At 43.8% G+C, this 15,940-nt stretch overlaps 1 protein-coding gene across 1 annotated transcript in view; it reads right to left on the reverse strand.

Annotated features, from left to right (window-relative positions):
• ASTN1 (astrotactin 1) overlaps positions 1 to 15,940 on the reverse strand; it is a 281,866-nt gene that overhangs the window by 44,395 nt on the left and 221,531 nt on the right. Inside the window, exons 15-16 of the mRNA XM_081112186.1 lie at positions 12,607 to 12,711; positions 10,547 to 10,735 (exon numbers count right to left, since the gene is read on the reverse strand). Of these exons, the coding sequence (XP_080968312.1) occupies positions 10,547 to 10,735; positions 12,607 to 12,711 (294 nt within the window). The remainder of the gene's footprint in view (positions 1 to 10,546; positions 10,736 to 12,606; positions 12,712 to 15,940) is intronic.

Below are 15,940 nucleotides of genomic sequence, written 5' to 3' on the forward strand. Positions count from 1 at the left end.
GCAGTCTGGGACCCTTTGGGAGATAACAACCTGCTGGCTTAGGCCTGCTCCCGGGTGGCAGAGGGCAGGCCCAATCCCTAGGTGCAGCCCCTGGTTGGGCTCAGAGCAGGGCTGATTGGGGAGTTGGGGCGCCACCCCGTCATGCACAGAGCAGGGTGGATTGGGAGGTTGCGATGCCACCCTCAGTCACGCTCAGGGTAGGGCCGATTGGGGGGTTGGGGCACCGCCCCCTGTCACACTCAACGCAGGGTTGATGCGGAGGTTGCGGCGCCACCCCCTGTCACGCACAGAGCAGGGCCAATCAGGGGTTTGGGGCACTGACCCCTGTCACTCACAGAGCAGGGCCCATCAGGGGGGTTGGGGCTCCGTACCCTGTCACGCATAGAGCAGGGTTGATCAGGGGGTTGGGGAGCTCCCCCCTGTCACACACAGAGTAGGGCCGATAGGGGAGTTGGGGCACCACCCCCTGTCACACACAGAGCAGGGCGGATCAGGGGGTTGGGGCGCTGCACCCTGTCACACTCAGGGCAGGGCTGATGGGGAGGTTATGGCTCTATGCCGTCACACACAGAGCAGGGTCTGTGGGGGGCGGTTGGGGCGCCGCCCTCTATCACCCACAGAGCAGGGCCGATCAGGGGGTTGGGGCGCCGCCACTGTCACACTCAGGGCAGGGCCCGTGGGGGGGGGGGGAGTTGTGGCCCCGCCCCCTGTCACACACACAGCCGCAGGGCGATCGGGGTTTGAGCGCTACCCCGTCACGCTGATCCCGGTGCCAGGAGGCCTTGCGGCTCCGCTGATCCCAGTGCTGGGAGGCATATTACCCTTTTACTATATAGGATAGAGGCCTGGCGCATGGGTGGGGGCCAGCTGGTTTGCCCTGAAGGGTGTCCCGGATCAGGGTGGGGGTCCCCACTGGGGTGCCTGGCCAGTCTGGGTGAGGGGCTGAAGGCTGTTGTCAGGCTGGCGGGTGACTGACGCTCCCAACCGCTCCTTTTTTCTTTTTTCTTTTTTTATTCTGGGCCAGCTTTAGCTCTGAGGCATGGCTCCAGCTCTTAGGCCTCGCTGCTGAAAGCAGGTATCTGGTTTGTTTGGGTTCTATAATCGAAACACTGTTTCAACTCCAGCTCTGAGATCCCGGCTGGCTGATAGCAGGTTTCTGGGGTTTTGTTTAGGTTCTATATTTGTAACAATGTTTCAAACTGCAAGCTCAAAGGCCGGCAGTGGCAGGCGAGGAACGTTGGAGTCCTCCGTCACTGAAGCAAGCAAGCCTCATGTTCGCTTCAAGCTGCCTGGCTGCCGGCCGCCATCTTGGCTGGCAGTTAATTTGCATATCGCCCTGATTAGCCAATGGGAAGGGTAGCGGAGGTACGGCTAATTACCATGTTTCTCTTTTATTAGATAGGATTATTGTATTCAATCCTTATTTGTAAGCTAAGTCTTCATAGCCCTGTTTTGCATACATGGAAACCGAGGCTCAGAGCCCTTAACGTCTCAAGAGCCACAGCTAATAAAACAGTCTGATGTAGACCTGTCTGTTTCTAAACCCTTGCTACAAACAATACATTAAACTCTTTCATTGCAATATCAGTTGACTTAACCTAGTTAACCTTGAGCCAGGTGTAATTAAATGTTGCATTCTGTCATCAGAAGTAAAATTATATGATGGATATACAGAGTGACAGAACATTAGAAGTAGAAGAAACTCTAAGCATCATCTAATTCAGGTTAGTTATGACACAGATGAGAAGATTAATTTGAAGAGGGTTAAGAAATTTACCCAAGGTCAGGGGCTGACTTATGGCTCAACTGAGACCCATAACCCAGGCCTATGGACTCCCCATCCAGTGCTCTTTCCCTCAACATGCTGCCTTGGAGAAGGATGGGTGACATAGACCATTGCTGTTTCCCAAGTGATGTCCAACTCAGATTTTCACATTTGATGTTAAATCTCCCTTGAATCACCTTTTGTAGTTTTTCCTGCAACAAATATATGTATTTGTGGGTTTCAGCCCATAACTTAAGATCAAAATAGAAGTCCTGGTAGGCAGATGCGTTGTACTATTAAGACTATAGCCATGTTTGTTTCTCTTGGGTCTGTATCCCCATGGTCAGCTGTTTGAGCATGATCTACACGTTGTACAAAATGATATGGGCTAAATGAATTGGTCCCACCTTAGCTTGCTGAGTCTGAGAAGCAGAACAAGCCAAGTGTAAAGTTTCTTCTCTTCATATTCCATGAGAATCCAGTCCTCTCTTCTATAGCCACATCGGTTACCAGCCTGATATTTACCAAGTAACTATGTGCTCTAGATTATGCTAAAAGCTATGAGAATTCTAAAGCTTATGAAGCCTTTATGTTTGCTATTTCCTCTGCCCCCAGACCTTTGCACGGTTGACTCCTTCTTGTCTAACAGGCCTCAGATCAAACTTACCCCTTATCCCACCACAGAGGCCTTCTCTGTACCTACCATCTTTTATATATATATACTAGAGCAGCCGTGGGCAAACTACGGCCCACGGGCCAGATCCGGTCCGTTTGAAATGAATAAAACTAAAAAAAAAAAAAAAAAAAAAAAGACCGTACCCTTTTATGTAATGATGTTTACTTTGAATTTATATTAGTTCACACAAACACTCCATCCATGCTTTTGTTCCAGCCCTCCGGTCCAGTTTAAGAACCCATTGTGGCCCTCAAGTCAAAAAGTTTGCCCACCCCTGTACTAGAGGCCCGATGCACAAAATTTATGCAAGAGTAGGCCTTCCTTCCCCTGACTGCCAGCACCGGCTTCCCTCTGGCACCCAGGACTCAGGCTTCCCTTGCAGCCACAGCTTTGTCCGGCAGGGTGTCCAGAAGGACGTCCTGTCTAATTAGCATGTTATGCTTTTATTATTATAGATGTGTGTTTTTTTTCTTGACTTCAGAGAGAAAGGGTAAGAGAGAGAGATAGAAACATCAATGATGAAAGAGAAACACTGATTGGCTGCGTCCTGCACACTCTCTACTGGGGATGGAGCCTACAACCCGGGCATGTGCCCTGAAGTGAATAGAACTGTGACCCTGTTTCATATGTCAACACTCAACCACTGAGCCACACCGGCCAGGCTGTGCCTGCCATCTCAATAAGCTCCCCAATCCTCCAGTCAACCTTTACGACATCACCTTGTTTTAGTCTCTTCATGGTTTCTATCACTATCTAGAACGATTGCTTTCATTTATGTGTTACTTATCCCTTTCTGTCTCTCTTCACTAGGATATAAGCTCTGTCAAAGCAGGAAACTTTTTGGTGCCATTCACCATTATATGCCCAGTGCCTAGACCAATGTTTAGATATAAAAGGTTTTCAAGAAACATGTAAACGCACTCTGAGGAAGCAGTCGATCCATTTGTGAAGGCAAAGCTTATGATCTAGAATACTATATAATTAACTACTAAATTGTATGCTACGGATAGTATGTCACTATTGTCAGGGCCACAGTTATATGAAAGGAGCTTGGCCTCAGCACCAGCACTAAAACATCAGCCAGGTGAGAATATGAAGCTCTATGACAGTGAGCAGTTTCTAGAGGGAACAAAGGGGCTTCTTGAGCACTACTTTTAAAAACCTGGAGAGAATAACTGAGGAAGTAAGATGGGATAGTGTTACCTACAGAACCCAGTTTTAAAATATCAGCTTATCACCTTTAATCCTGATTGTTGGCATGTTTCCAATTTCTCTCAGTGCCTAAGGGCTTAAGACTGTTCAATTCTGCACACAAGCCTAACGATCAATGCCTTAATCAGGGAAATGTCCTGGTCCATTCAGGCTAGTCCTCCTGCCTGTGACAGTCCCTGGTGGACAGGATACCATGATGTCCCCATGGAGGCTACGTGCCACGGGTCCAGGGCTGAAGTTCCTGCACTGGAGGGGGAGTGGAGGGGAAGAGGAGAAAGGGAGGATAAGGGAGCCCCTCCCTGCTGGTCTTCAATTAAATTACATAGCCTTTCTATTCAGAATGTGGTCCTTGGATTAGCAGCTTTGGGGTCATCTGCGAGCATGTTAGATATGCAAAATCTCAGCCCCCACCCAGATTTCCTGAGTCAAAATCTCCATTTGAACAAGCTCCCAGGTAATACAGGGCACAGTAAATTTCAAGACGTGCTTCTATTTAGGAAAACAAAACTACATCATAACAGATCACAGCAAAACAAACAAAAAAAACAAAAAAAATCACTCAACAATCAAAAATCCAGAAAACTCAAGGTGAAAGGCAATGTGGACCTATTACGAAGTCCAACATCTGGCCCTGGTCCTGGTGGGTTCACCTTAGACCAGTGGCCTGGCTTTAATTAGGTCTTGATCCCACTTTCATTTGGTCCACTACCCTTCCTCCTTGATCTTTTCGTGTGCCATCAGCAGGCAAAACAGCATGCAGCCATTCACGATGTATCTCATAGGTGAAGGTGTTCTTCCCCTCGCTCTGCCACTTCTGAGTTCTGTGACCATATGCAAGTTATTTAAGTGCCTGGAGGCTTGATTCCCTGTCTTTCTCTCGGGGAGGGTGAGACTTCAGTGATACATATGTCTGAGAATTAAGTGAGAAAAGCTTTGTAACATTTTCAGCCAAGTGCCTGGCTCAAAGTAAGTGCTCAGAAAAATGGTAGCAATTTGGCAATAGTATTTGTAGTCACTTCCTCCCTCACTCTGTAGATCAATTGACTCTGAACCAGTGGTCGGCAAACTCATTAGTCAACAAAGCCAAATATCAACAGTACAACGACTGAAATTTCTTTTGAGAGCCAAATTTTTTAAACTTAAATTATATAGGTAGGTACATTGTTATTAACTTAATTAGGGTACTCCTAAGCTGGCCTTTGCTAAAATAATAATAAAGCCACCAACACAAAATAATCACAATTCTTAAATTGATGACAAAAATACCTGTAGGATTTGCAGCTGGTTGGAAAAATACAGGTAACTTTATGCTTCGAGTAGGTACTTTTGTCACCCGCACACGATTTGCGGACACGACTAGCACTAACCACTGCACAATGAGACTGCTGACTGACCGGCTCACTCAACTTGTGCATGAAACGCGCACGCCTCCCCCGAGCTGCATATCCCGTGGCCCGCCTGTGCCGCGTCTCCCGTCGCCTGACCGACCGACACCCCCCACTTCTTCTAACGCCACTTCCTCAAAATAGACTCGCCCAGGACGAAAACCGACTTCTGTGCATGGGCCACGAAATTTCAATCGCACTGTACTGTACGTGCATGCCCGCACGTGGTATTTTGTGGAAGAGCCACACTCAAGGGGCCAAAGAGCTGCATGTGGCTCATGAGCGACCACTGCATCGGAGCCTAGGGATGTGAGACTTTAATTAAATCTTCGCACATATGTTTAGGAAAGCTCAGTTTCCTTTCGAAGGCTGTTTATGATGCCACCAGGCTCATTTGCAGCCTCACCCTCCTCAGGCCTGCCTGCCTGGCACTGCCGGGGAACAGCTGTCTCCTCCACACCCCTTCTCCGCGCACTATAGGGTATGCACATAGCAGGCCCGCAGCAAACATTTGTTGAATTAATTAATTAATCATTTAAAGGAAATAGCTATATGCCATAATTGCTTTGCTACTTGAGTGCTAACTTGGTCGTCGTAAATGTGCATGAGAAGAGCCAAAAGAGCTGCTGGAGCTGGTTTGTGCTCCAGGGTCGTAAAACATAAAGCATTATAGAAACTTAAGCTATTAGTCTTCATTGGATTTCGATGTTTCATCCTTAACCTAATCAGATTTTTATGCCACGAACCACAATTATGTAAGTTAGCCTACAAACTGCACCAGAGTCAGATACACAAGACGTACTCTCTGCCGGCCGGAGCTTACGGACCACACTCAGAAGGCTGGCTGCTGATTCAGCTAGTTTTAGGTTCGGCCACAGCAGAAGTCTGTTCATGATCTGAGGGAGACAGACTAACTGATATGTCTTAGGCTCCATTCCCCCCAAAACACATTGATGGGTAGCGGAAAACACGGCATCCTGTGTGGCAGAAATACAACCCAAGGAAGGGCTCCTTCTTCCTTTGACTCTAATCTGACTTACGACTTCTCAGAGCTAGAGGGTGGACTTCAGGGAAAAACTGTCAGCTTGTATCTAGGAAGAAGAGGAAGCTATTCTTTTTAGTTTTCCCCATGGAACGGAAGCAACTCTGGAAACAAAACAAAGCAAAATGAAAGAACAGTGGATTTTGCACTAGAAGGTACAGCAGACAAGAAGAGTTCGCTTATTGCCAACTGTCAACCCACGTGACCCCAGTGATAGGCACCAAAGGCAGTGGCAAGACCACGCAACGGAAAAGATCAGATCTGAACTAACAATGAAAATTTTGTTGGCAAAGGAAAGAAAGACCCAAGGAAACCCACTCCTGAATGAAGAAGAAAAGGAAATGTATTGTGCTTAGCACGTCAGGTAGAGGATTGAAAGTAATCCCTTGGAAGTTCTTATTTGAAGGTTCAATATTTTATAGTCACATCCCTAATCTACAGATCTATAGTTATTTACTGGTTTTTCTTGAAGTGAGAACAAAATAAAGGGTTCATTCCTTCAACAAACAGTGGATGCTCATTATATTTTAGGCACTTTTTCAGAGATATAGACTCAAAGATTAATGAGAAATGGTCATAGGGTTTTGTACTTCTTCCCAGGTTTCTATCCAAAGTTCAGCTCTCTGTAGGGACAACTGTGCGCTTTGTTTTCAGTTAACTTTATAAGTCTTCATTCAAGGTAATACAAACCTTTCATGATATATTTTTCATTGTTTTAAAAGAGTTTTATTGCAAAAGTGGCATATGCCTACTGTGATAAAAGCAATACAGAAGTTTTAAGAATAAAAAAATATATTTCCCTGTCCCATATCCCTAATCTTGAAGCAAACAGATAACTGGTTCATATAAATACATGAATAAAACTATTTTGAGGTTGTATACATCTTTCTCTCTCTCTCTCTCTCTCTCTCTCTCTCTCTCTCTCTCTCTATATATATATATATATATATATATATGTGTGTGTGTGTGTGTGTGTGTCTATAGACACACATACACACACTACACACTATATACACATATATACTACACAGGGTTGGGCAAAACTAGGTCTACAGTGTGAGTATGTGAAACCCAAAGTTTATTTTTGCATTATTATTAATTATTGTATTTTTTTCCATACGAACAACTCTAAACCTACTTTGCCCCATCCTGTAAATATAGTGAGAAAGATGCCTGCTAAAAGATTAAATATACAGGGTGTCACAAAAAAATGCACACACACTTTAATAGCTGATAGCTCAATTTTCAAAATGAAATATATTTTAATGAACACTACCTTTATAATTATTCAAAGTGTGTGTATACATTTGAGGGGGACACCCTATATATATATGAAATTTTAAAAACAGATGTAATCCTATATCCACCCTTTTACAACTTGCTCTATCTACTTCCAAATGGCTAGGAACAGACTATATCAGAATGGACAGGCAGTAAACTGGTAGCAAATAGCTGCCTGGTTGCCTCTGGGAAATGGAACTAAATTATAAGGAAATAAGAGTGGGAGGAAGATTTTGCACTTTATTCTATTTTATACAATTAAAATTTTTTAAATAAGTAATGAGAGAGAGAGAGAGAGAGAGAGAGAGAGAGAGAGAGAGAGAGAGAAAGTGTTGCCAAGTCTATCATGGGAGACAGTCATATAGGAAATAACAAGACAGGGAGATGTGAAAAATGCTGCCAAAGGATACATACACAGAGCTATAAGAGCACAGGATAAGCAGCAAAGAACTCTGCCCAGAGCATCAAGGAAGGCCTGGTGCAAGTAATGATGTCTAAGCATGCTCCTGAGGAGCAGGAAGGAAGAGATGGTGGGATGGAGGTAGACTACAGGACAAGGTTAGACAGACAGACAGCACACACAAAGGCTCAGGAAGTGTGGGAAAGAACCAATGCCCTTTTCCAAACCAGGGAACCTTGATCCTGGACCCAGGGTTGGGGCCTGACACCGGGACGGGGTATTACTTAATGGCGAATACCAATTTATAGAGCTGGGGGGGGGGGGGGCAGGGGTGGTAAAAAAATGCAAGTAAGAAACAGAAAGCATAGCCAGGAAGACTAATTTGCTGATCCTAAGGATCCAAGAAAAGAGAAAAATCCTCTCAGAAATTAGGCAACTGAACAAACACCAGGAAAAGGAGAGAAAGAGAAAGTTCCAAGAGCAGGGTAAAAGAGGAGCCCAAGAAAATATTTCCAAATGAGACAGTAGTTATGGAGACTTTCGAGAGTGTATCTATGGACTTAGACTGGGCAGGGAGGGAAGCTCAGGCCTTAAGCCAGCGGTTCTCAACCTGTGGGTCGTGACAATTGGAAAACACATATAGCGTATCAGATATTTCCATTACGATTCATAACAGTAGCAAAATTACAGTTATGAAGTAGCAACGAAAATAATTTTATGGTTGGGGGTCACCACAACATGAGGAACTGTATTAAAGGGTCGCGGCATTAGGAAGGCTGACTGTCTGGAAGCAAGTTGAAGTGATAGCAAGTAGCCTTATATGGTCAGAGTAGAGGATGCTTGGGGTACAGAGTGGTTAGTGAATCAGCAGTAAGAGGACAGGGTGTGGTAGACTGAATAATGATTAGGACCAGAGAGGCCCAGGTCCTAACTTCCAGAACCTGTGAATGGCAAAAGTGATTTTGTAGATATGCTTCAATTAAGACTCTTGAGATGGAGAAATTATCCTGGAGTATCTGGGTGGGCCCAATATAATCAAAGGGGCCCTTATAAGAGGTGTCAGAAGGCGTCAGAGAGAAGGGCATGTGACTCATAGATTGGAGTGATGTACTTTGAAGATGGTGGAAGGGGCCACAAGCCAAGGAATACAGGTGGCCTTTAGCAGCTGGCAAGGGCAAGGACATCTTGCCACTCTGGAGCCTGCAAAAGGAACCTGTCATACTGATTAATACCTTGAGTTTAACCCACTAAAACTGATTTTGGACCTCTGGCCAGAACAGTTAGAAAGTGAATTATGTTGTTTTACGATCAATAACAAGCAAGGGGGTGTATACATCAGAGCTACAGTAAACAGATGGACTGTGACAAAGCTGGCTCCTAAGTGGCAAAATGGGTTGAGATCAAAAGTAGAGCACAGTGCTAATGCCACAGACAAATTTCCCTCCTGGGCTCAGTATTCAACCTTTAGGACACTGTAATACTGGGGATGGATGCAAGGGGAGAACCCAGAGTTCGGGGAGGGTCAGACTCATCCCCAGCAGTCCAGAGGCTGGCAACCCTTGAACTATTGGCAAACAGAAAGAGAGAAGGGTTTAGCCTTTTGGTTTATCACTAGGCTGTGGCATGGAAACTTAGGAAGCTTTGCTAGCTGGTCTTATCTATATTTTCTTTCGTTACACTCCTTTATTGGCAAATTGGAATCAGAACAATTTTAAGATGCTGAAGTTTGAACCCTGTGGTTGTGTCTTTGAGTTTAGAGAAATCAGGGCTTGGGATGGGGGTGAGGCCATGGGGAATGCCTGTAGCAACTGAAGTCCAGACCAGACACAAGCCTTTTACTTCTTCTGGAAGGAAGTAGCAAGAGACACTCTCAGGCCTCTGCTACTTCTTAAGCAAGACAAAACTGGACTTCGTGTGGAGATCAGAGGACCAAGAGCATCCCAGCCATGGGGGACCATTTTCCCTCCTGCAGCCTACCTGTCCCTAGTCCCTTGATCATTACATTTCTATTGTGCTAATTTCATTAGTAGCCTTTAGCAGCTCACATATCCACAGCTTGGCCTCCTCAGAATGCCATGAGGGTGAGCTCAGGAGAAGACATTCATGAACGGCGATTCTTAACCAGTCCTGGTTGACCAGAACCCACATTAACTAGGCAGCACTCCTCTACCAGAAAGCAAATTCAGAAGGTTTGAAAAGCACCAGTCTTACACTTACTTGGACTGAATAGTAATTTGCCATCAAACAGCAGACAAGGAATTATTTGTGAGGCTGGTATCTGGAGCTACATAAGCCGTATAGCTCACATCAGTAGGAAAACTGGGTGTAAACATAGGGCGGGAGGGCGAGAGAAGGGGTTATTGTGTAGCTGCTGGAAGGAGTTGCCAGTCAGTGAAGGCTGGGACTGTGGGGTACAGGAAGTGGTGGGGAGACTGCGGTAACCACGTCCTTCTCCTCTACTTCATAAAAACAGCTGTTGTTATAATAGCAGAAGCATGGCGAGTGGCTGGTAAACCTTTCAAGGATTCTCCCTACAATAACTAACAGAGTGAGCGTACAGTTTGGGCACCATCCTGAATAAAAGTTTCCCCTGAATATCCGCATGCTGAGACTGAGTTTTAGCAACCAAACCTTGGCATTTTAAGGATGTGGGGCATCAAGGCAATACCCACATTGGTCATTCACCTACATGCTCCTTAAGTCTGGTCCTATTGCACCTAGACAGCCAGGAATTGCTGTAAAATTTGGGGTGTAAAATTTGTGGATGCTCATGTCTGTCACTCACCTTTGCTAATGTCTTCATATTCCAGCCAGAGTCGCCGCTGGACCTGCTTGTTTGGGTACCAGATAGAGCAGGACTCCTCAAAGCCATAGATAGCTTCCTGGATGTAGTGGTTGCCAAACTGGTCCAACAAGGCCACAAAATCCCCACGGGATGTCGCCCCATCGAGGGAGTGGAGAGCATTGCTGAGGGCTGTGGAGAAACATCACCCAAGAGTAAGAGTGAGAACTCACAATAGGGGCATCTGGGTTCCCAGGTCATTCAGTCCCAATTGTGGATGCCCTGTGTGGCCCAGAGTGAGTTGCAGAGCTGGCTGGGATTACAGGTGAATTTTCATTCAACTAAACCAGATATTTTGGTTCCTAAACAAATTATCTATCTCTTTAAGCCAGTTGGCCATGTTGTTAATTGTACAAATTAAGCAGAACATTGCCAAATCTACTCCCCTGCTTAAGTCAATGGTTTTTTTCTTTGTTTTTTCTCTCAAATTGTAAGTCGTGACATTAAATCATTTTATCAAGCTCAAATAATAGCATTTGGGCGGGAGGAGAAAAAAATTAGCATAGTCTAAAATAGACACACAAATACCAGCAGAGAACATTTCTCATCGTAAGATGAAGTATCACTCATGGAACTTCTGTTGTGTGTATGTGGGAGTGTGCCTACCCCAGACTTGTTCTCCCTGTTTAAGAGAATTATGTTTGTCTGAAAAATAACCTGCAACAAATTTTCTGAATCTAATGCCTGCTGACCCTGGCCAGCTCTCCACAGCCCTTCTTTCATATAGCCTTGCACACCTGTGTCCTATTAGTAAAAGGATACCTGGCCCAGGCATGAGACCTCAAGTCCACATCATTGAGATGCCAGAGGCCATTCTGAAAGGCATGTGGCAATGGAGGTATCTAACTGTTAACCCCTGATATGCAGTCCCTGTGTTGGGTAGGGCTTATACAGCTGGAGTTTCCTAGAATGAAGAGGGGCTTAGTTTTTTCTCAGTGTTTTCTGCACCAGCAGAGTTGACTTCAGTAAGATCCCCATCCCAATCCCTTCTTGCCAAGAACTTTTCATAATAAGAAATAAAAAATTCAGAGTCCTTTCTGTCCTCTGCAGATGTTCTCTACCCTTAATGCATTTCTTTCTATGTGCACAGAGCCTTATCTTTTGTGAACATATGTCTATCTGCTCTTCAAAACTGCATCCAGCCTCTACCCTTTCTCTCTCTCCTGCTGGCCTGAAGCTCTGCCTCCCCATGGCTGACCCCAAGACAACACTCCCTTGTCTTGTCAGCCGGTGCCAATAATACCATCTGAATCTAGTCAGCCTTCTACCTAACACAGAGAAACCAAATTTTGTAGCATAAACGTCCGGTCTGGTACATTCCTTAGGTGCCCTCAGAGGACGGAGTTGAGTAATGTCCTAGTCCATGGGTGAAGCAGAATAGTAGAGACATAGACCTATATTAAGGCCATATTTACAGAAATTTTCTCTTTTGCAAATTGTACATTAGAACTGCTAAAATGCTAGAAAAACTTGATTCAAGGCATTTAGCACTAAGATTTGAAGAATACTTGTACAAGGCACCTCACTGTTTTGTTTCAGAATAATTTGTCCTAAGTTTCAAATTCACTATTCCTTAACTTAATAAATCTAGCTGTCTGTCTATCATCTGTTTTGCTTGTATGCTGTTTAGGAATTGTAAGCTATTTTCTATTTTTCCTTCCCCCACCCCTCTTTCTTGCTTCTTTCCCTTATTTCCTTCATTGTATGAAACCTCTAAGTTTTGCTCCTTGCAATTGGAACAAAGTGATAAAGTAGGTGTTTATCTTCAGTGGTCCCTGCCTTGCCCTTTCCATCTCTTCTATGACCCAAGATAAAATCTGCAATTTAATCCATCCTTAGAAAAGGGTCTGCTTCCAGCCATTTGCCCTGAAAGGTGAGTACGAATGAACTGATTATCTATCTCACTTAGAATGCACCTTCGACAGTGGGCTAAAACACTGTGCCCTGGGGAAGGAACTCCCGCCCCAGAGCAGGTGGGAGGAACAGCACGCTGCTGTGCTCACCCTGAGAGATGGTCGCTTGGTTGAGTTTGATGTGGTACATCACAGACCGGACCTTCCAGTGCTGCAGCACGGGGTAGCCAGACACCTCGCTGAAGTTCACCATCCCTAGGGGCAGAGGAGAACACGGGCTCAGAATGTGCAATGGATTCCCAAGTCCCAAACCTACTGGGTTGGCCTGGGGGTCAGTGTGGGGGGCAGTAAGTGTGAGAAAATTTGATGGAGAGAATTTCTGGAACCATAGTCACAACAGATATTATTCACTGAACCCTGATTCTGTGCCCAGCATTTTGCTAAACCCTCTGAACCTATAAAGTCATTTGATTCTTGTGCAATAGGTATTATTATTTGCATTTTATAAATGGGGAGACTAAGGCTCAGAGAAGGTGTTTGCATAAGGGCCCTAGGCCAACAGGTGTGTCTGAGACAGGGCTGGGGTTCTTAACCATTCTGGTATAATATTCCCTTAATAAATGTATATAAAACGCTAGGCTTACTGTAACACACCAGATTTTTACTGCCTTTAATAGCTGCAGTAATTGACTTAGCTTACATACCTGATAACATTGATTTTTCCGTCCCATTTAACTGATCCGTGTTCAGTAAGTTTTAATTACTCTGAAGTTGATCATGCTTATTTCTTCTTTACCAGGAGGGACAGTGTCAGCGCAATTAAGTTAAGGGGCAGGAATGGCCCTCTATTGGGTGACACTGATGTGCCAGACATGGTGATAGACACTTTATTTGCACTCCTCCTTTTATTGGTGGGACACCTGAGGCTCCAAGAAGCCAAATTACTCATCCAAGGTCACTCTCAAGAAACACATCCTTGTAGCCTCTTAGTGATGTTATAATGGGTTGTTCCTTTGTGAGCACCTTGGAATGGCACCCTATTTGAATTCTGGCCATTACTATAAAATGCTACAGAAACAAAATAATTAGGCCATAGGTCAGTGGTTCTCAACCTTCCTAATGCCGCGACCCTTTAATACAGTTCCTCATGTTGTGATGACCCCCAACCACAAAATTATTTTCATTTCTACTTCATAACTGTAATTTTGCTACTGTTACGAATCGTAATGTAAATATCTGATATGCAGGATGTATTTAGGCGACCCCTGTGAAAGGGTCGTTTGACCCCCAAAGGGGTCGCGACCCACAGCTGGAGAACCGCTACCATAGGTAGTAAAAACAAAAATTCACCTTGCTAAGTTTAGAAAACCAATTTTAGCTTAATTTCCATGCCAGTTTGCTATGTATATATTATAGGAATAAGTATATAGAGAGATATATGCATATTTGTATATATACAAATATAATGGCCATATATAAAATAAATTTAGAAGACAGGAGATAGTGAGTGTGTGTATAAATATAATGGAAATAATACATATATAGTGAATTATCCTGCCATTTTAACCCATGCTTCCTTCAGGCATAATCAACTAATTTAATACCTAAACTAAATGAAGAGTGGGTGGGATTAATTAGCTGCTTGTCAATGCTGATCAAATTAGGTGTGCAATTACCAAACTTCCATTTCTGTGTGAATCATATGGGAATAATTATTGGTAAGATAAAAAGAAAAAAGGTCAGAAGAGGTACTTAGTGAATCAATTGCTTAAATCTAATTGTAGGCCATCAATGATTAACACTCAAAGAAGGTTTTAGCACTTTTTCTTTCAAATGTTCTTCTTTTAGGGCATAAAGTTTTATGACAACAGTCATTCTCCTACCTACTCTGGCTTTTAACCTTTATGCTAATTTTCAAATCATATAAATGAAATTATGCTTTTACAAGTTTAAGACCCAGTCACATACCCCAAAGGCACGTTTTATTGGAACATAAGAGGCACACTGTGGAGGACTGTTCTAGATAACGTGTACCCTCTAGTTAAGTCAGTTCATCAGCTTGCTGTGTTTTTGAAATGTTTAATAACAAAAAAATAGCAAGCCCACTAAATAAAGATTTTTCAATATATAGTATTATAAAATGTTCCCTTTAATTGAATTGTTTCCTAGTGGGACAAGAGAGGAGCAGGAAATCAGGAGATGGGTGTTCTAAAACTGGCCATGGGGGAGAGGGGTTCTGACTGCAAGTCTGGAGCCTGAGCCACCTGGCTAGAGGATCTTTGAGTTCCCAGTTGTTTTGTCTATAAAGCTAGAGGCTCAGCTGAAATGACCTAGTCCTTCCTTCTCAATTCTGTGATTCCAATCATGCTTTGTGACTTTGGACTAGGCAACTCGTGTTTTACAATTTTCCTATCTGGAAAGTGGGATTGTGATTCATCTTACCTGCTTGATAGGTAGGCTGTCAGAACAAAATTATGTTTCGGGTATAAAAGTATGTTGAGAAAAGATAAACCACTACATGGAACAACATGCTGTCACTTCTACCTCACCTCACTCATCACCCCTGATTATGTGAACCTGACACTTCCTAATTGATGCTTTTGTTATAAATATCTAGAGCAACAGAGGAACGAAAAAATGCAGGAAGTGCGAATGTAGAAGAGTAGAGAGGGATGAGTGTCCCACATTCGCCCAGGGTGAGCCAGACAACCGAACTGCTCTGTTACTTAACTACCATTCTACTTAATGCGTTTACGCCAGAGCACAGCTAAGGAAACGGTTACATCACTGTGCTGCTCAGCAGATGTTGTTCTGTGCCCACTTACAGATAATATTTCCATTATTTACAAAGAAAGGGAAATTTTAAAGTAGATATACTTTTCAGCTGAGTCACAGAATTATTTCTCAGTGTGCCCTTGGCATTGCAGTTGGCTCGAGTTAATTTATTGTTATTTGGAATACATTTATGAATGACTCTTTTTTTCAAACAAAGTATCTCCAACTAATGTTTTCTCCAGAATAAACATTAATTTTTTCCTTAACTATGCCTGAAGAAAAATGACTGAATAGATTTATGTGAGAGAAAGAAAGGAAGAAAGGGAGGGTGAGAAGGAGGGAAGGCAGGAGGAAGTAAAGAAGAAAGGAAGGAAGCTTTTTTCTATTATTTATTTGAAATGTCAGGAGATATATTATCACCAAAGTTCTAAAGTCTGTTTCCTTTGGTTGACCTTGAAGAAGTTCCTAAGAGCACAGAACTCTACATCTTCATATTGCTTTAGCGACTGTGATGCCCAGTAGACCCATGAGTGGGGTCAGCAGCCTCTTCTACCTCCTTGGTCTGCCCCTGCACTCTCTTCTTTTCCTTAATTAAGAGACTGAAAATACAAATAGATGATGGCCAGATCACATGTAAAAATAGAACTCTGACCCAGAATCTGCAGCAATCAGCCCAGAAAACCAACCTATCCAAAGTAATCAGCCCAAG

This window comes from Myotis nattereri (genome assembly GCF_964212035.1).
Source record: "Myotis nattereri genome assembly, chromosome: 18".
NCBI classification, from domain to species: Eukaryota; Metazoa; Chordata; class Mammalia; order Chiroptera; family Vespertilionidae; genus Myotis; species Myotis nattereri.